Source organism: Diadema setosum, chromosome 1, assembly GCF_964275005.1.
Source record: "Diadema setosum chromosome 1, eeDiaSeto1, whole genome shotgun sequence".
NCBI lineage: Eukaryota > Metazoa > Echinodermata > Echinoidea > Diadematoida > Diadematidae > Diadema > Diadema setosum.
Window position 1 is genome coordinate 21893259 of NC_092685.1, and position 21748 is coordinate 21915006.

General features: G+C 36.7%; 1 protein-coding gene across 1 annotated transcript; it reads right to left on the reverse strand.

Moving 5' to 3' along the window:
• Nucleotides 1–901: 901 nt before the first annotated feature.
• On the reverse strand, nucleotides 902–11661 carry LOC140228292 (ras-related protein Rab-4B). Its single transcript, XM_072308520.1, has 7 exons — nucleotides 11607–11661; nucleotides 8040–8120; nucleotides 6494–6608; nucleotides 5457–5519; nucleotides 4608–4762; nucleotides 3450–3545; nucleotides 902–1093 (listed from the first exon to the last, which is right to left on the reverse strand). The coding sequence occupies exons 1-7, from the start codon at nucleotides 11620–11622 to the stop codon at nucleotides 987–989; spliced, it is 633 nt and encodes a 210-aa protein (XP_072164621.1). The 5' UTR covers nucleotides 11623–11661; the 3' UTR covers nucleotides 902–986.
• Nucleotides 11662–21748: the final 10087 nt, after the last annotated feature.

A 21748-nucleotide genomic window follows, 5' to 3' on the forward strand; every position in this document is an offset into this window, starting at 1 on the left:
TACCACTGATTGATGCGAAATTCAAATTTTGGGAAGAAAACAAATAAGAAATTTGTGAAATTCTAAAAATTACACTACCAGGCAGCTGTAATCTTTGAAGATACCACAGGCATGGTGCAGTAATGAGTGTCTTCTGACTTCTGTTTTTCCAGATTAACACTTAATTTTTTTGAAGTCTGAGTAGATTTCATATGACTCATCACTTTTTTTTTTACTGCAAAACATTCATGCAACATATCTATTGATATTATAGGGGAATGCTCGAATCATGTTGCATATTACATGGAGAATACATGTATCAGTTGAAGTTGTGAGCCAAAGGTAATACAATTACTTAGCTGTTCACGAGCAGTGTTTTGATAGATGAGGCTGTTGCGGGTGACGATGACCTAAAAACTTCATGCACTCATGCATGCACAGGAAGCCACACGGCTGGCTTATTGTGGAGTGCATGAGGTAGTAAATACCTCTAGTACTAGTTCAGCAGGAGTTTGTTGCTGAATTCACACTGATATTTTACAAATGCACTCCCTGCCTAAAAGAATACAGATGCAGTGGATCCTGTGACATGCACTCCTGTGCCGTTGACTGGTTACTCAGAGTGAATCTCACCAATTTCATTTACAGGGCGTGAGAATAACTGCTGTATGCGCCATATATTTCACACATTTGGGGCTGTAAGGCAATTTTGAGAGTGGTTAAATCTTGCTAACATGAATTACTGCAAGAGAATGAGAAATGAGAATCATCTCTTTTCAAGAATCAAAGTTTCGGTGAATTCCAAACTTTGAGACAATATGCATACACGCACTGCACTGGTGTGGTGTTGAGAGTGGATATTATATGCCCCCCCCCCCCCCCCAAAAAAAAAAGAAGAGAAAACCCTCACCAAACACCACCACGAAATATATGGCGTATACAGTACTCGAGTTTGTTTTCATTGTTGTTGCCTTTGGCTATCTGCTCCTCTCAGAGAACATACAGGCTCAGCACGAACACGACTGCGATGTGCGGACAGGCGGTCTTGTGACTTTCCTCAGTGTGGAGTCACCGTACTGGATACCAGATCCCATTCTCTCAGGGTCCAGCTCACCTGAGCAGGGCAAACAAAATATTGTGGTCATAGTTGTTCCATCAATTCCAATACATTGTGCCATTAATCCCTTACTTTCTCACCAAATTCTTGTGCTGCTTCCTCTCCCCTTCTCCCCCCCCCCCCTCCAAAAAAAAAAATAAATAAATAAAAAAAATCACACCCTTCCTCTTCTTGTTTTGTTTGTTTGTTTGTTTGTTTGTTCATTTTCCATCTGACAAGATGGCTGGATAGCCCATATTCAGCTACGTTAAGCTGGTCTTCCATGGGGTCCAGTTGGATGTGAGGTGGGACCACTTCACCGGGTTAAACACCCTGCTCTTTGCAATGAATGAATGAAGTGGGATCTTTCACGTGCATGAGTTGTTGCTCTCTCATACACGGGACCTCCATTTTATGTCCTATCCGAGGGATAGGACATAAAATGTCCAATTGGTGCTTTGATTTGTTTCAATAGTGAACACAGAGACTCACAGATTAAAAATCTTAATAACTATTTCTGTTACCTCTATATAATTGCCCTCAATGTCTTCAGACAAATGATGTGAAGTATAGCAAACAAGTCATGACAATATTTCAAATGATTTACAACGTAATACCCAAAGAAAATTAATGAGGATACTAATGAAGCATTCATTTCCTTTGATAGACAATGAACAGTTTAATAGAACAAACTCTTAAGGACTTGAGTGCAGCAAAAAAAGAAAAAAGTATTTTCTGATTGTTCTAACACCAATCATTCTAACAATGGTACTCCTTTTATATAATAACGACCTTATCTTATGCATAATCTTTTCATTTGGATGATCAAACAGCAATACTGCCTGTAACAGATTTCACGACTTGCCAACCATTAAATACTGATTTCTCTGTTACTGTGACCTACAATTGTATTCATTCAATGTAAAGAGGTATTGTAAAACTAAAAATATTTGTGGCATGGAACTTTCACAAATTGGAGCCAATAGCCAATGTTGGGTGCAAAATGGACCTCATGGCCTTTTTAGTGGCATGAAATTTTCCAAACTGCAAAATTGAAACTAGAAATGTCGCTAAGGCAACTGGTATGCCTCCGCCATAATGTATGGTTCTCCTAATTGGTCTATAGTACAATGTCTTGACAATGTGTGACGACAGTTTCACATAACTGGCAAAATATTGACATGACAGGTTTGTCACAAATGTGTTAAATGTTCACTTTCCCTGAACTAGCTTTGCTATAATGTCTAAGAGTGCAGGTACATGTACAGTTGTATTTGGAGATTTGAGGATTTTTACTTGACTTTTGACCATTTTTATAAGTTTATGCACTGAGTAATTTCAAGGTATGAAGAAAATGTGTAATTTCAGTATTAAATAGAAAAATTTTTGCATTTTAGCCTGGCCTTTGACCTTTGACCCTATAATTCCCAAGAGAATCATTGTCAGGTAGAACATGCATCCAGTCTTGATTTATCACGTAAACAGATAAATTTCAGGATTTGACCTTGACCTCTGATCTCTGGCCGATTTCACTCAAAAACTAATCAAGTAATTGCCCCATCATACGTCATCCTTGGACAAAGTTTGGTGAAATTTGCTTCATCCAGTCTTGAGTTATTGCATAAACGGATGCAATTTCATGATTTGACCTTGACCTTTGACCTCTGGCTTCTGGCATATTTCACCCAAAATCTAATCAAGTAATTGCCCCATCATACTTTATACTTGGACCAAGTTTGGTAAAATTCCACTCCATATTACTCAAGTTATCGTGTAAACAAATGGGGAGACGGACGTACGGACGGACGGACGGACAGACGGACAACCCGAAAACATAATGCCTCCGGCACCCTTCGGGCGGAGGCATAAAAATTATATGTAGACTACATGTACTGGACTGTGTTGACAAAAGACCTTTTGCTTGTGTTTTACTCACACAAATTGCTGCTCCTTGTGAAATTCATGAAAGTTTCATCCAAGCAAACATTTCTGGCTTGACAGTATTTGAATCTACCACATTACACTTGCTCCTGTGATGAAAGGAGGCTAATGCAGGAATGCATATTGATTCTGGGGATTCACTGCACTGTCCTGAATTCTAAGCAAACTTCAACCATTTTTTTTTCTTGAACTATACTTTCCATACAAAAACTACACAATGTCTTTCATCTTCACTGAAAATGGATATCTACTAATAAATAACTTTAATTGTGGCCACACAGGATTTGTAGAAAAAGAAGCTTGAAGAAACTTGTAAAACGGGTCTCTGGTAAAGCTAAGGATGAAATCAATGGACTTATGCTGCAACACTACTGGGTTGCAAAATATATACAATTTTTATGCTGAAGCAATGTTCATGGAGATGCCATCTTACCAATTTCGATCTTGTTGAGTATTGACCTAGCACACTTCAGGAAAGCTTCTTCCACGTTTTCACCAGTGAGGGCGCTTGTCTCCAAAAACATCATTTCTGTGAAACAATGAGAATTAAGGTGATGGAAATATTTACTCTAGTGTATTCTAAAAGAAACATCCCTCAATAATGTATCCCATGCTAATATATATCAGGTCTTTGACAAGTGATGCTGACAAATTTCTTTTGCTCCTTCCAATGAAAGAATCCTGTAGCAAAGAAATTGAGCAAAATCAAATTACTGCACATCCCGTTTGGCCTTCATATCATCACCACCCATTTGGCCTTTTAATTCCGATTAGCTGAAAGGTTCTTAGTGACTCCTGCATATCCAATGTAAAAACCTACAAACTTTCTATGCTTTTCTGACTTTACAGTTACAACACTTTGAGCGCTGCATGCTCGTATTATTCTTTATTCTCAACTACACCATAGGGTGTCATTCCCTTTGCATTTCACCCATTCTGATGCAGTGTTCTGCAATGTAGATGTACCTGGTAAGCCATGCACAATCCTGATCAATCCACATTCACTGAATACGCAATACTATCATGCTACACTGTAACAACACAGTCATGAAGAACTTCAGCTCAGTCCCCTTGGTAAGTTTGTACAGTGGACTCCCGTTATAACAAAGTACTCTGGACCGGCAGTTTTCTTCCATTATATCGCAATTTCGTTATAACCGGACAATAAACAATAAAAGAAACATAGAGTCGATAATTTTGCAACCTGGATATTTATTTCGTTGTAACCGGAATTTCGTTATGACTGTGTTTGTTATAACGGGAGTGCACTGTATTACTCCTAGTCCCTGGTGCAAATGAGGGTGTATGGCATTCAACATAAAGATACAAATGTCACAAAACTCAAGTTGAGATAAACAGTTTCTGTGACATGTCCAAACCACAAAAAGAAAACAAACATCATCTCAGAACAATGTCGTGCCATAAACGAGAGATGGTAGTGTTTTGTAGGATTGCTTTCTTAACAAAACCAAAACACTCTTCAAGGTCAAACGTTAATATTTCATGTGTAAAATGTATGTACATTCTATCAATCCATGGAAAAAAATGAGAATGTTTGTAACTGTGTCTGCATGCTGCACACATCACGTACCATTTTCTTGAGCAAAGCGGCTAGCTTCCAGGAATGTGACTTCTCTGTCTGCGTCCAGGTCTTTCTTGTTGCCGCAGAGGATGATGACAATGTTGGGGCTCGCCAGCGTCCTGGCATCTGTCAGCCATTTTGTGAGTGCGTTGTATGTTTCGCGACTGTATAGGACACAGGCAAGGGGTCTTTGTGAATGAGATCATTGCCATGCACATTCACACAGAGTGTGTTTTTATATTCATGAAAGGATACAGTCCAAGTTTAATGGCCAATTGCACAGAAAATTGTTTTCCTGGTACACATATGTGATGTTGTTCCTACACTCACACAATGCATAATATAGTTACAGCTACTTTTAAGGCAAGATAATGAATTAAGAGAACACTGAAACAACTATAAACCTTGTTATATTTCAAACTAAAGTTAGGAAGTCAAAATTGATACTAAAGGCCAATGCAAATCAATAAATGGCAATGATATCAAAAGAAAGAAAAGAACTAGCAGACTTACAAAGAATCTATACATTTGTTGTTTGCTTCCACAAAAGTGCTTCAGTTTTTTTAAAGTATCTTACAGAATAATGTGTTACATGAAGCAGAACTGACATTACTCTGAATGCATAAACACAGCAGTATATGTCTGAGTACAATTCTGATTCTTTATCAGAGATCACTTGTTTTGTCCGGGAAAGCACATTTACCTTGATTTTCATAGAATATGTAAACAGGCGTAAGGATGAGTGTATTGTATATCTGTGCGTGGGTGTGTAAACTTTAATACACACATCTTGAATCAATGGGATGAGGTATGTATCCTTTTTCCTATACTGTATAAGGAATCTTAATTTCACTTCACCTTGTGATATCATACACCAGCAGTGCGCCAGCAGCTCCTCTGTAATAACTCCTTGTCACTGACCTTCAAAATTGAGCAAAGAAATAAAATATACACATACAGTCAATCCATGAAAGTTGATCTTAATGGGACCAAGGAAAACACATCAAATTAGGCGACGTTTAGGACATAATTCTGCAACAAATATGTTCCCTACACATAAACTGTCATTACTCATTATTCCTAGTAGAAAGTTTTTGACATGATTAACAGTAGCAAGAAGGGCAAATAATCATCATTTAAAGTTTCCGTACAACATTATATTAATTAATTTCTCCATACATAGGATTACATTCATAACATATGTCATTTTGGTCGTACAGGCTTTAAGACTAGCAACATATACAAACTCTGTATTTCACCAGAACCTGAAAAGAGACTCTATTCTACATTTTTAAGATTCAAGTTAGGAAGAAAAATAAATACCACACATCCGTTAAGTAAACCCCCCCCCCCCAAAAAAAAAAAAAAAAAAAAAAAAAATTGGACCCTAAAGTTTAATCCATGTGGTGTCTTTAATTGATATGAAGGATACAACAGTTTTTACATGTCAGAGCAGTTGAACGGTAGAAATGAAGTACAAAGAGAGTTCCACACATTTTCATTTTTTCCAGCATAATGTCATCGAATACTTTACTTAGCGCCTTCATAAGGTAGGGGGCCGGGTAATATTACCCTTAACATATAATATCATATGTCAGTTGCAAGTTGAGGGAATATGTAATTCATGACAAAGTCTTACATTGTTTTCTCTTTCTACTTCATATTGCCATACTATTACAACATCACATATCACTACAGCATTTCCACCCAACAACGGTTACAACCTAAGTTCAGAACTTTTGACACCTTATCTAAATCTTTTTGAGCCAAACTGATGTGTTCTACTGATTTTTGCTTGGGGTAAATCTATAATTTTATTCGCCCAGTCAGTCAATATTTTGCAGGTCTTCCTACAATATACTAGCAAAGGTGGTGCACCTTGGTCTTCCTCCTACCTGAACCTTTCCTGGCCTGCTGTGTCCCATATCTGAAGCTTGACTGACTTCCCTCCAGCGTTGATGATCTTGGAGCCGAATTCCACACCTATTGTGTGGTTAGAGTCCTGCTTGACTGCAGAACAAGTGGCCACAGGGCATGCACAAAATACAGAGATGGATCAGACAGACCCGTGTCAATCACTCCCCAATTTGAAAATGGAAGGGAAATCAAAGTTCATGCACCAAATCAGCAATTGTTCAAAATATCTAGCACTTTGCAAGAGACACACAGCCTTTGATGCACAGAATATCCACTGATTTTCACTACTTTTCAATGTTCATCTCAGACATAAAAATAGTATTCACTGCATCATGAAAAAAAAAAAATAAGATCTTCTGAATGTAAAATACACACCTAGGGAAATTGACTGTGATCCACAGGCATCAGTATGGATAAGAGTTCATGTCCATTCAATGACAAAAGAAAGATTTTGTAAGTACATTTACAATGGAGCAGAATATCTATCTTACATGAGCAATTACATTAACTAAAAAGGACTACTGTAAGAGTGGAAATGTTTGTGCATTTCAAAGAGCCAGGAACTAGCGTAAAAATACAGCATATACTTTTGCTTGCATTATTTACCACTTATGTGATGTCTTGACTCCACAGCATCAAAAGCACACAAAATTTATCTTACTGGACAGAGCACAAAAAATTACTTGCATGAGAATATCCACTTTTACAGTATACAGTGCACTCCCGTTACAACGAACACGGTTATAACGAAATTTCGTTACAACGAAGTAAATCTTCTGGTCCCAAAATTATCATTATTAAAGTCTATGGCACAAAATTCGCTTATAACGAACACGGTTATAGCGAAATTTCCGTTATAACGAAGTCTTTTCCGAGCGCCACAGACAAAGAAAAACAAAAGAAATGTGCTCCCTTATAACGAAATGCGAATTGCTTTCGAAAATACGTAGCGGAACAAGCATTTATAGCGTCTCTGCATGGGTGAACGCTTCACACCACTGTGTGTTCGCTCCTTGTGCCACACACACTTTCTGAGTGGATCTTGCGTTTATTATTGTAATACAGTTATCCAATCACATTTCACACAGCTTTCCAGTGTATGATGAGTATTCAGCAAACATAATATGATACATATGCGTGGTTTCCTTGTTTTCGTTTTATATTGTATTTGTTCGGTTATAACGAAATTTCGTTATAACAAAAGAAATCCGCCGGTCCCGAGCATTTCGTTATAACGGGAGTGCACTGTATACATACATCAGGGCTCGACACTAATGGTGGCCCGGGCCACCAAAAACGCACATCGGGCCACCCAAAATTTCAGAAATGAAGAATTTGGTGGCCTTATCGGGCCATCAAAAAAGGTAGGATGTTTGCCTTTGGGCCACCAAAAATAAAAGTTAGTGTGGAGCCCTGCATATATCCAGTCATCAGTTTAGAGGGTGAAATAAAAATAGACCAAATGAAGATGACATTCAAGAACTTGGAAAGAAAATGTAAAGGCTGCCATCAAAATATACTCACATTTGTTCTCAATGAATTGATGCAGAATGCATGACTTTCCTGTTCCTGCACTGCCAATGACCAGGAACTTAAACAAAAAATCTGTCAGAGATATATAAATAGATAGTTAGTTATATAGAGGATGTAGACAGATAGAGAGAACCATGGTTAAATTTACACAAATGCAGTGCAAAATTGCACTGATTACCACTGTCTTGTCAGTGGTACATTTGTACATGAATGCATGGGTTGCACACCAGTTATAAAACATGATGTTAGGATATGGTGGCATCAGTGACATTGCTATAGAGGCAAATATGTACGAAGATTTGTTTTAAAGCACTGGACTTGAGAAACACTGCATCATAAAAAATATCTCATAACTCATTCCTTCTGCAATTCTCAGAGTGCCTTCAATGACCCACAACGAGATTCTTTTTGCAGGGGACAGGGACGAACAGACAGATTGGTATTTCACCTGTGTGAAAGCAGTCAAGTGGTACCTGTACTCTCTTTCCACGGTCAACTACATGTGCCATAGAACAACTGAAATATCGATCGGGTGCAAGGTAAGAATAGAGCGAGCACTGATGGGCTTGCAAACTCTTTTGTTACACAAAAGACGCACCTGAATGGGGTCAGGGAAATCAAACATCTACTGAGCTCAACCTTGTCCTTGATCACTATGTACACCTACATACATCGCAGAGACTCCAACCCCAAGCACCTTCTGATCTGGAGATTCTCCTGCCTGAAACCCCTAGCAAACGGGAGACTCCAATTCCTTGCGCCGGGGGCCAGGGCCTGCTCAAGGGCCCTGAAGCATGATTCTAGGTGCTCTCTCGTCCTATCTAAGGCTTATTTTGCATCATACAAACAATCAGCTGACGATGGCAATAAGTTAGAAATCATTTCAAGCGGGAGACACACAGCCAGGGCGGGATAAATTAAATCTCAAGCGGGAGAACGGGAGATTTTGCAAAAATGGGCTTTTGGCAGGAGATCTCCTGTCGAAAGCGGGAGAGCTGGAGTCTCTGACATCGCTATGTACATCTTCAGACGAGTTCTACAGCAAAACAACTGCACACTACATTGGAGGAAAGGCCAATAATACTGTGATAAACACAATTTTCATGCCAAAAAAACAAAACAAAACCAGATATTGATAGAAGAAACTCAGCTGACGCAATGGGAACCTTGCCCATAAGGAATGGGTTAAAGGGATCGTACAGTTTTGGTTGAGACCTAATTTCAGGTTTCTAACATTTTTTGGTGAGATAATGGGAAACCTCTTATGAAATATGAAAGAGCATGTAACTCCATGAGGAATTAAACATTTGATGAAAAATTGGTTTTGAAATGGCTGAGATATCCAAAACAGAGCGACTATAATAAAGTGTGGGACCCACCTTTTATCATGATCACTTTGTTTTACTTTGTTTTTGGATGTTTCAGTCATTCCAAACCCGATTTTCATCAATCAAACTCTGAATTCCTCTTAAAATGGTATGCTCTGTACTATTTCATAAGTGTTTTCATGGTATCTCGCAAAAAGTTAAAAGCCCAATTCTCATCTCCATCAATACTGTACCATCCCTTTAAGATTGCCATGTGCCATGGGAGTGGACCTCAACAAGTCTGGTGGTAAAGGTGTTTTTCTTCATGCTACTTTGATTTTTCATACATCGAAAGGATGTAACTTTAACTTCAACCATGTCAACAGAATTTCCTGAGTAGACTTTGCTATAAATAATCATCTGTGTCACTTACATGTATTTAACGTGGTCAATTCGCCAACGTACATTCAGGCATAGACACTAGAAACGGTTCTACTAGTAAAATAGGCCCCATCATCGCGTGCGTGGTAATACTATAGCAGCTTTCTTGTTATACTCGTGAATTCAGCCCCACTGTGTGGCATTCAATGGTACATCAGCACAGCGATGGGGCTTTCTTCCACAGTATAATCATGAAAGTGGCCCTACTGAACGATGTTTAGAGTAAAACCACCAGTTTTCGGACACTTACCAAAGCTTTTCTGCAGTATTTGTTCAACTCAAATAATACATACAAAATTATATCTATCACAATGTAAGTTAAATATAACTACTTTTTCTCAATGCTGATTTTGTTAAATACATCATAAAATTTCACAAAATCCCCAAATATTATCACCTTGATGATTCCCCAGAATCCGTCCGGCCTCTCCAGAATTCGGACACGCGCTATGCGAGTTCAATGTCAATGCGTGTACAAGGTCGCTGAAAAATGCGCTGCGCCATACCTTGCTGGCGCAAGGTTGCATCAGGACGTAGCGGCGCCCATTGGTGTCTGAATTCTGGCGAGTCAGCACTTGCATTCAACCCCTTTACATTTAGTCACTGCATTGGCACGTACAGAGATTTTGTTTTTGTATTTTTGAGGATACCGTCACATTCTGAGCTGAGCTTGCGATAAGCGAAAAATCTTGCAAGAGATCAGCGCATTTCTCAATTTTTAGCGCTTTTTTTCGGCAACTCAGCTGATTCTTTACATGGGACTTAATTCTTGCACGCTTTGGAAAAGTTGTGCCGATTCTGCGTTTTTGACGGCGAAATTTGGGATTTTATTTTTAGATGGATTTTTGGAGGTGTGTGACGAAGGCACTTTCCTGTTGTGAACAAAGTGCCAGTGTGTGAAATGACGTGATATGCGTGTGTTGTCTGACAATTAGTGACAATAAAATTTGCTGGCATGTGATAAGCAATACATGTGTGGATTCTGGAGGCCAGCCGAAAACTGGGGGTTTTACTCTACTCAAGTCCGACAATACTCCGCAAGAGGGATGCACTAAGCCATTAACTTAGAAGAAGAAGAAGAAGATGATTGATTGATACAGTGGCGGGGCCAATTTCCACGGCATAGCGTCTTTCGTCCTTCCTTCTTTCCTTTGCTCTTTCTTTTATTTCTTCCTTTTTCCTCGGAAGGACTTCCTAATGCAATGGCCCTCGACTAATTTAACTAACCATAGAGATCTAAATACAACCCTATCCTAACCCTAAAATGGCCAAATTTAACCCTAAATTAAACCTAACCTAGCTGACCTTGCTTGCCAACGCAACGCACGGATGCACGCGCACTAGGCCTACATTTGTTATAGGCCTATGTCGTACAAATTGAACGTCGTGTTACTGTAAATCTGTAATAAAGCCAGAGGACGGTAGTCGGTCGTAAATGCGTAATACCAATAGCATTGCGACAGAGCTATTGGTACAGTAGTCCTGGTAGTGTGCACTAGAATCTACGGAATCTACACTAACCAGTTACTTATATTAGTAGGCCTATAACTATTTCACTGCGGAAGAAAACAGTGCAGCGTTGTATTGATTGCATGTAATGTGTGGGATTCTCGATTACAGTCTGACTTGTCATGTCACAGTCACAGCCGTGGCCGTAGCGTATGTACCATCCATGGATGGTCATGGAAGAGTCGAAGACTTCTGCTATATTGACAACGCCGGGAACCACCTGAAACAAAGTGTTACGACTACATTCTTTCACATAACTTCAAGCATGCAACATACTGATAGAATTATGACTTCTTCTTACCGTATGATTCCGACATTTTGGTGAAATGTATGACTCCAACTCCTCACTATTACTTCCAGCCGAGTTGCCTCCACCTCGTCAATAAAATACCTAACGGTTGGCCGAAAAATATAATATACTATAAATTACAGACAATTATAACCTCAAATACATAAAAAATATATTATATAAAAAGCATTTATTATTTTACATTTTATAAGAGCTTTTTTATATCAGATTATGCAAATATTTGCAAAAGTATTGATTCAACTTCAAAATTGTTGCCCATCTACCTTCTTTCGCTTTTCGATCGTGTTTATTTGGTTCGCCCATCACATTTTGTAGTACACCATTTGTACATCACTTGCCGCATGTATTCTATGGTGAGGTAAGCAGCTGACTCCGCGCATGTACGAAGTTCCTTACGATGAATAAGATTACCTATTCGTCCGAATGGCTTCTATTCTCTCGATTATGCAAGAAAGGCAGCTTTGAGCTTTACTGTCGAAAATATCGGATTAGTCGAATAAGTAAAAATATTGACAAATTTTTAAATGTATTTATCTATGTACTTATTTATGCATTAATTGATTGAATAATTAATTACTACAGTAGTTGACTATCAATTAATCGATCAACTTATTTATTCATTTATTTATTAATGTATTTATGTATGTATTCATTTATTTATTTATCTATTTATGAATACAATAGTGCGAGAGATCGTTTCTGACCGAAATGGTACGCTGTGCCTCGTTGTGGATAGCATGTAGTGAAAGAAATCCGATTTGAGGCGGACGTTGCTCTCTTCGTTTCCGTTTTAATGGAGCCTTTGGCCTGACATGGCCTTCATCAGGATCTACCAACACACATTACAATAATTGTCTATAGATGGCATAATGTGCCATGATGTAATAAATGCAATATCGTATAATAACAATAATACCTATATTCTAAAATATTACCTTTGCACAAATCAATCATTACTTCAATACAAAAATGCAATCTAACATCATCTCATATATATATATATATATATATATATATATATATATATCAGTTGCACAAATCCATGCTTTGCGATTCTACATGATAAACATATGAAATAGGTCGATTAGGTATTAAAAAAAAAACCTCAAATCATATAGGCTAAAATTGGAGAGTAAATCAAGCAATGTGTTTAGGACTTATACATGTATCATGTAAATAATATCCGAATATCAACATCATAACTGAAGAGTGAGGAAACCCATATATCAAGCACAGAAATTCCAAGCTTTGCAATAAAGTTCTTGAAAGTATGGAGGGACTTTCAACTCTAAACCGGGATTGCATTGTACAACATATTATAGTGGCAATGTATATGTACATTGTTTTCTTCAGTATTTCGTCCTTCAAAGGGACCGCTTCTGGAGGGGCAGATAGTATATTGCTGTTTAATTGTTTATCAGTAGTTCCAATAAGTTGGTATGTTATTTTACTGTGCGTAACAAATGGACATAGTGCTAGGATGTATATAAGATCGTCTTTAATTACTCAAAATTAATAGTGCATCTTTATTTTGGGGTTTTTGCGTCTTTTGCACCCTGTGAGTTTGCACAGCTTCCCCAAGTGTCCTGCAATAATCAATATAACCCTAGGGAAAATCGTGGCAAATTATCTAAATTCTTCAATATTCTAATCAAAAGATTTTATGTTTTGCTTCTCCTCCTGCAAAATATATGAAACATATTCTTCCCATATATTTCATTTCTCTCTTCTCTACCGTGTACTCTTCTCTGCCACGTATATACCTTTAAAAAAAATGCAATTATGTTGTTACTCATGATCACTTGTATTTTGTTAATTTGCTTTTTTTTTAATTATTACATATATGCTCTATTAATGCATTGTATGTAATTTTCCCTGTTTATTCAATGGAAATGAAAATAAAGTTGAATTAAATTGAATTGAATTGAATTGAATTGAATTGAATTGAATTGAATTGAATTGACATCACTGCCCTTTGGCGATCGCCGATCCCCTCCAGCACCTTATGTCGTCGCACTACTAGTGCAGCGATGAGGATGCTCTTTCAATCTCAGCCATAGCGGACAGGAAAGTGATACAGTGTCGGCTGCTTCTGCAGCTTACAATGGGCCAGTCAAGGCTTATAAATGCATGCTCCTTACCTGTTTGTTTCTGCACGACGTGTCCCAAAACTGCATACGGTCAAGAGCAGCTCGTATTCCTCATGTGACCATCGGCAGCACTTCTGCATCTGATATCCTCTAAGTCCATGATATTTTCTTATCATTTTTCGATACCACCAGTACAGCTCAGTGGGTCTCGGTGCCTTCAAAAGTATATGTTTTACCGCGGGGCCGCGCCCCTAATCAAATTGTATTTTGGATGAAAAAAAGAAAAAAAAATAATCCTCTTGTGATTGGTTGAGAGAGCTTTACGTCACTTGTATGTATTTTTAACTATTTCATGATATAATGTTGGCCTGTTTTACACTCCATTGTGTACTATTTGCACGGGAAATGGCGTTACTGCTTATGACGGCATATTCCAAATGGTGAACTAGCTTGTGCACGTGAAATGATGGCAGGAAGCCATTCTGACATCAAGCGCTACTTCGAACTGTCACTTTGTGACAGTGAATGTAACAACTTCTAACAAAGCAATTGTGACATCACCACGTGATCACAAGCCAATTTCTTCTTTTGTTTAAAGTTTTAATCACAAATGTAAAACAAAATACTCTTCTAAATTTCGAGTTTCTGGTTAAAACTATATGGGCCTCCGGATGACTAAAAGTACTCCCCTCGGGACTGAGCCCCTTTCAACAGTGAAAAGTACTCTTGAAAAAAAAAAAGAAAAGTATTTTTAGTCACCTCTGCCCACAGTTTTAACCAGAAGCCCTCAAGGAAATGTATATTTGTATACTAGTCTAATGAAAATAATGGTTCACCCATTTTGACGTTTCTTCCTGTGTGACTTTCATGTACCCATCATTCAAGAATAAATTTCCTCTTTCTTTGACCTCAGAAGCGGCGCATTTTTCCGCTGAGCATAAGAAGTCCAGCATGAGTTACGAGACACCAAATGATAAAAATATAATTATATATATATATATATATATATATATATATATATACATACATATTGGTATCAACTTGTCCTTTAATCGTTAAACACAAGTGTTTTTCACTTTGTTTGTGCTGTAAATGATGGCTATTTTTCCTTATGATTATAGATATTTAGATAGATAGATAGATAGATAGATAGATAGATTTTTATTTTGATCAAATGATACTGGGTTAGCATGCATGGACATCTCTACAGATCTGTTGATTGATAGAAAGCTTTTGAAATTGTAAGTTGACTTAAAGAATCAATTTCTCTTCTCAGCGACCATAATACACTGCAGTTTTCAATTCAATTCAATGTTTTATTTCATTTTTCGACAAGAACATAATACAAACATCACTTCTTTTTTGTGAACAGAAAATCAGGTGCGTAAAACTATGTAGGATGAAAAGAATATACAATAATTGTAGCACCTTGCAATAATTACACATTATCATAAAACTCAAGTGATTTGAAGTAAGTAAACATTGTGGATAATTCGAAAAATGGAGGGACCCACTAAAAAGACAAGTCTTGTAGAATGTGGGCCCCTCAGACGAAAAACATCAATTAGAAGTAAAGAGAAGGTCTGGAAGCCCACTATAGAAACAGATCAACAAAATAGACACATGTACACACGTAAAAAACATGAGACGGGACTGAATAGGAGTAGCAGTACACAACAGACAGTTGACTACGAGATGAGACAAAACTAACATAACAGTACGAGAACAGAACGGAACAAACAAAACAAACAAAAACGTTTAGCAGAAACAGCGATCTCGTCGGAAGTATGTCTAGGGAGAGAGAGAGAGAGGAGGGGGGGGGGGGGGGAGTGACGCGAGAAAGAACAATGTAGGCCTACAAGAGATATTATCGAAGAAATATCCTGGCTTTATTACAATAAGAGAATACACGTAGCAATCAATAGTGGTTCTTTTCTTAGATAAAGGGTTACAACAGCTGGTCAATTTAAATCAGTAGAATTATAAGATTGCAGTAGAACAAATTTCAGTTTCCTTTTGAATGAGTATATAGAGGGGGCATTTTTAACATCGGAATGCAATGAATTCCAATAACTTGGGCCAGTATAAACAAATGTGTTCTTGGCTAAAATGGTACGAAGAAGAGGTAAATGATATTCATTAGAACGTCGAGTTGGATATTCATGAAACGACTGATTTTTTAGGAACATGGAATGAAAAATATCAGGAAGAGAGTTATTATCATACATATACATAAATTGTCCTAAATTAAATAAAAACAAATCTCTGATTTTTAACAGCTTATTAGAAGCAAACAATACATCTGTATGAGAACGTATGGGAGAATAACAAATGATGCGGAGAGCTTTCTTTTGTAAAAGGGACACTCTATCCAACAAATTTTGGTGGGTGTTGCCCCAAACTAACACTCCGTAATTAAGGTATGGCAATATCAATGACGAGTATAACATAAGTAATGATTTTTGTGAGAAACACAATTTTAGTCTATTAATGACACCTATATTACGAGAGATTATATTACAAATATAATCAATATGCAATTTCCAAGAAAGTTTGTCATCTACAATAATACCAAGGAATTTGAAATATGAAACTCTCTCTAAATGTGTATCGTCCAGAACTATGTCTGTATTTAAAGTGCTAACGGTATTACTAAAAAGCATATATTTCGTTTTTTGAACATTCAACGAGAGCTTATTAGCTCTAACCCAATTTGTTACTTTTTTCAATTCACTGTTAACTTTTCGAACAAGAACATCAATATTACTGTTGGAATAAAATACATTAGTATCATCAGCGAAATGAATAAAAGAAAGAGTTTCAGATACTTGACAAAAATCATTGATATAAATAATGAATAGCAATGGCCCTAACAGACTTCCCTGAGGAACCCCACATTTGACTTCTCTAGTCAATGACTTATCACTTTTAATTGTGACAAACTGTCTTCTATTAAATAAATAACTCTTGAACCACTCCAAGGCCTTCCCACGTATTCCATAATGTGATAACTTGTAAAGTAAGATATCATGATTAATTGTATCGAAGGCCTTGGAGAAGTTCAAGAAAATACTAATGAAATGGGAATGGTCATCAATTGCATGAGCTACTTTTTCGACGAAACTTAAGAGAGCATGAGTAGTACTGTGCCTCTCACGAAAACCAAACTGAGAATTTGTAAAAATTTTATGCTGTTTCAAAAAATTAATCATTCTCTTATGAATAAGTTTTTCCAGGACCTTAGACAAAGAAGATAATAATGAAATTGGACGATAATTATTGATTTCAAGTTTCTCGCCCTTTTTGAGTATTGGGATAACTTTTGCCAATTTCATTTTATCGGGGAACACACCGTGAGACATTGACAAATTAAATATATGAGCAAGCGGATCAGCAACCGAAGATACAACACTTTTCAAAATAACATTATCAATCTCATCATAACCAGAACTTCGTTTGTTCTTTAATGAAGATACCATATCAATTATCTCATATCTATTAGTAGGAGTAAAAAAAAATAGAGTTGGGATTATACTGACCTAAGAATTCAGTAAAATGCTTCTGTGTAACCGGGATATTTTGGGCATACGTTTCACCTATTTTTGAAAAATAAGAGTTAAAAACATTTGCAATAGGAACAGAGTCATGAATTATTTCATTATTCATCTTTATGCTATCAATATCTGAATTTTTACTAGAAACATTCATAGCCTGTTTTAAAACCTTCCAAGTATTTTTCATATCAAACTTATATCTCAATAATAACTTAGTGTAATATTTTTTCTTTTCAAATCGTAAAATCATTGTTAAAGTATTTTGATAAGATGTATATTTATTTTTAGATAACTCATTTCTATCCATTTTGTATTTGTAATATAATCGATTTTTTCTATTAATAGAACGGAGAATAGATTTTGAAATCCACGGTAACCTAGGTATCTTTTTGTAATCCGATTTATTCTTTTGTTTAGGGATTATTTCGTCCAAATGGTAATTAAAAATTTCCATAAAATTATCGAACGACAAATTAATATCATCACTGTCTAACACTCTCGACCAGTCAGTATTATCAAGGGCCGCGTCCAAACTAGCTAGCTTTTCATTCGACACTCTGCGGCTAAATGAAGGAAATACAGAAGATTTACCAATATTAGGTGAGACTTTAAGAGTAAAATAAGTCATAATTGGAAAATGATCAGTCATATCTGAAAGAATTATAAAAGAATCGGGGAGGGGTAGAACATTGCAAAAAAAGTTATCAATAAGGGTAGCAGAGTGATCTGTAACACGTGTAGGTTTTGAAATGAGCGGAAGAAACGAAGAAGACAAAAACGTTTGGAGAAACTCATTTGAAATATTATCATTATCTAATTTCAATAAATCAATATTGAAATCACCGAGTAAAAAACAGTCCTTATTTCGAAGAACCGGGGATTGCGCCAAATCTGAAAGATGAATAAAAAAATCGTTGATGCTTGAGTTGGGTGGTCTGTACAATATGCCTACCACAATATTTCTATTTCCTGGAATACAGATTTCGAGAAAAAGTGATTCGACAAAATCATCCATTCTAGAAATATTATCAAGAATAGTACATTCAAAAGTACGTGATACATACAACGCGACCCCTCCACCACTCCTATTTGGTCTATTATTGACAAACATATTATACCCATCGATTGCAAAAGAATTTCCAGAATCAGAAGTTAGCCAGGTTTCACTTAATCCAATGACTGAAAATGGCTGATTTATATCAGATTCCAGTAAAAATTTAAGCTCATCAAAATGTTTATTTATACTTCTTATATTCAAATGCAGCAAAGAAAACGTATTTTTAGAAAAATTATTATACATATCTTTACATTGGTTCACAGTGATATAATTACACAAAACATTCTGAGTTAAGTCAGAACTAAAATCATGGGGAAGTTCATTAACAGATGAATTCAAATTATCAGCGACAAGATTATCATAAGGGGTGATTCGTGTACTATCTGTCCCACTAAATGAATCAGATTCTGACATTGTATGCCTAAATAGTTCAAAAAGGTCATCATTTGAAACGGAATGAAATGGCGCATTACTGTAATCAGCCATTAGAGATACGGGGCGTAAATGTATATATGAGAATCAGCTTTACATATAAAACTAGATTGACATGAATCAATTCATGATAAGAGCAAATAGCCAGCCAACGAAATGTGGCAGAATACGAGAGGAATTGACGGCCATGAACAGCGTCAGAATCAGAACAGAAAATGGAAAAGAGAAAGTAGACGAGAAGACTCAGTAACATTGAAGTTGACAAACATGGAACACACACAAGTAGACAAGGATACATGGAGTGTCTTAGTGGGCTTCCGAAATGATAACAATAGCATGTGTAGACAATCCAAACAATGCAAACAATGTCGGACTGAACAGGGTACATGCTGGAACTCAGAAATGTCTCACGAGATCCCTCGTACTGTGTTATAAATTTATGCAGAATTTCACAGAAATTACCATATGATGTTGAACTTGCGAGGGAACAACAGACACTTAATTAGAATATGCCAGATGGTTCCACAGCAAAGATGTCAAATCGATAATAGGAATACCGTGAGGGAAAACAGAGTGGCGATCCCACAGCAATGTTTTGAATAAATAATGAATACATAATACACATCCGTGACCGTGACCGTGACCGCTCAACATTCTGAAAATAATACGGTCATAAAAAGAGCTGTTAGAATCCATTATAGCATTTATCAAGACCGAGTCAAATCGGTAGCATGAACTGGGCCGAATTCAAGGCCACAGGCGTGAACTTAAAATTAGACTTGTACAAAACAATGAATTTCATACCGGGTCGGTTACATAACGCACTGAATTTTGGTATTCAGCTGCGATGAATGCAAAAGCACAACATTCCAAATCGGCAAAAGTAGTGACAAAGTAATGCCATATAATTGTTGACGGATAAGGGTGAGGAAATGATAGAGAGAGAAAGTAAAAAAGGAAGAAGGGTGTGAAAACAAGTGATGGAGGGAGAGTGCTTGCATCTGATAAAAGTAGCTATTCTATGAAGGTATACATTGATATGCATACATACCGTCAGTATGTACATTGACATGCATAATAACAGACACTTATATTTTATACTGATTCATGCACGTCAACGTGTATCATGAATTCAATATACACACATACAAGCCACATGTCATAATGCCATATACATTGATTATACACGCATATGCACATAATATTATTGATACCAACATTATACATGCTGAAATGCGCACGTCGACAAACATAATACACTGAATCATAATAGTCATACTTTGATAAACCAACAGCATAGATATATGCATATTCATTCCATCTTTCATTGAAATTGATATTCAACTTTCATAAACATCATAAACAAAATCATAAGTATCAATCAATTATCAGTTATAGAGAGTTAAATGATCAAGAGAGAATACTATATGAATTTCTTTGGTTTATTACATAATATATACTTGTTATCATCATAATAAGGGAAGAATGAAAAATGCAAAGGCAAGACATTTCAAAGCAGTTAATCACACTCGAGTGCCAAGATGTTCAATAATTATGTATCGATTGATGAAATACCATGGCAGCTTAGCGAAGGGACAAAAGCATGAAGAGCGACTACACTTTCAGAAAAAAAAAAAACACATTCAAATCCTTAATCAGTACATATACATATTGATCGTAATATAATCATTATAAATGTATACTTTGATAACCTAACAGCATAGATATATGTATATTCATACCATCTTTCATTGAAATTGAGTATTCGACTTCCATAAACAGAACCATAAGTACCAAACAATTATCAACATTTTATTGTAAAGAGTCAAGTGATCAGAGGAATATATCATTATGAAAATATATCATTATGAACTTCTATGGTTCATTACGTAATGTACTTAGTATCGTCATGAAAAAGGAAGAAAGACAAGATAATATCTGTTATGCTATAATCACTTCAAAACAATCGATTACACTCAAATGCCAAGGTAGTGTATACTTAATCGTACACAAATAATATATCGATTAATGAGATACCATGGCAGCATAACGAAGGGGGAAAAAAACATGAAGAGTGACTAAATACTCTCAAAAAAAAAATAATAATCAGTTGAGGGACAAGTTCACCAGGAACTGGTCAAACTTAATTTACTTTGTGTGATACCTATTGATCAGTGGAAGGGTAGCCCCTGAACTGAGATTGTCTTTGAGGTGTTGAAGAAATGATCACATTTCCGGCATAAGTTGACACCACCAGAGGGCGCTTTAAATAGCAAAATATTCATATACTGAGTAAAAGTGGTATATGAATGACACAGGAAGAATATCAACATAAATTTAATATCATTATTTTCAGGCATATCATCACCTCGATTTTTGGATACGTTGAAGTTCCAGTATGATAAAATAGTGGTAAGTAATAGGATAACACAGTAGGATTAATACTTGTGATATCAACAAGCCTATAAAACAGCCTACAGTAGGGTTTTAAGTATACATGATGAAGACAAAATGATTGATGCCTCTGATATTTAATTTAACAATATCACATTCGATTTGTTAAGCATTTGAGAAATAACAAATGAGTGAAAATAACAAATGTAAATGAGAGAAAAGCTTACGCATGAGAATCAGACCAGTTTGACCAGCTGCTTGGGGCATTACCAGTCGATCTTGGGCGAGTTTGAAGAATTATCTTGGTGCCAATTATTTTGATTCTGGTAGAGAGGTGCTGCTTCTTTCGGAGATCATAAGCTATTGATGAAAGCCTTCCCCTTTCGCGTTTCATGCAAGCTGGAAGATCGGTACGAATAGAGATTCGCTTACCGGGGTCGGGTTCTTGCACGCCAGGAGGGCCATCGCTGTCACGAGTCGACTGTGTTGGATGCTCGTATGCGCGAAGTACGCGATCTCTGTCGATCATGTACGCGAATCGGACAATGATTGGATCCGGACGTTTCCCAGCACCTGCACGATCATTGGTCCCAAGGGCCGCAGCTC

What these genes read in the sequence shown, in the direction of transcription:
- LOC140228292 (XM_072308520.1), bottom strand. An exon ending in CCGCTTTGCTCAAGAAAATG is followed by an intron (nt 3,546 to 4,607) that starts GTACGTGATGTG and finishes ATTGTTTCACAG; the next exon opens with AAATGATGTTTTTGGAGACA. An exon ending in ACTCAACAAGATCGAAATTG is followed by an intron (nt 1,094 to 3,449) that starts GTAAGATGGCAT and finishes TGCCCTGCTCAG; the next exon opens with GTGAGCTGGACCCTGAGAGA.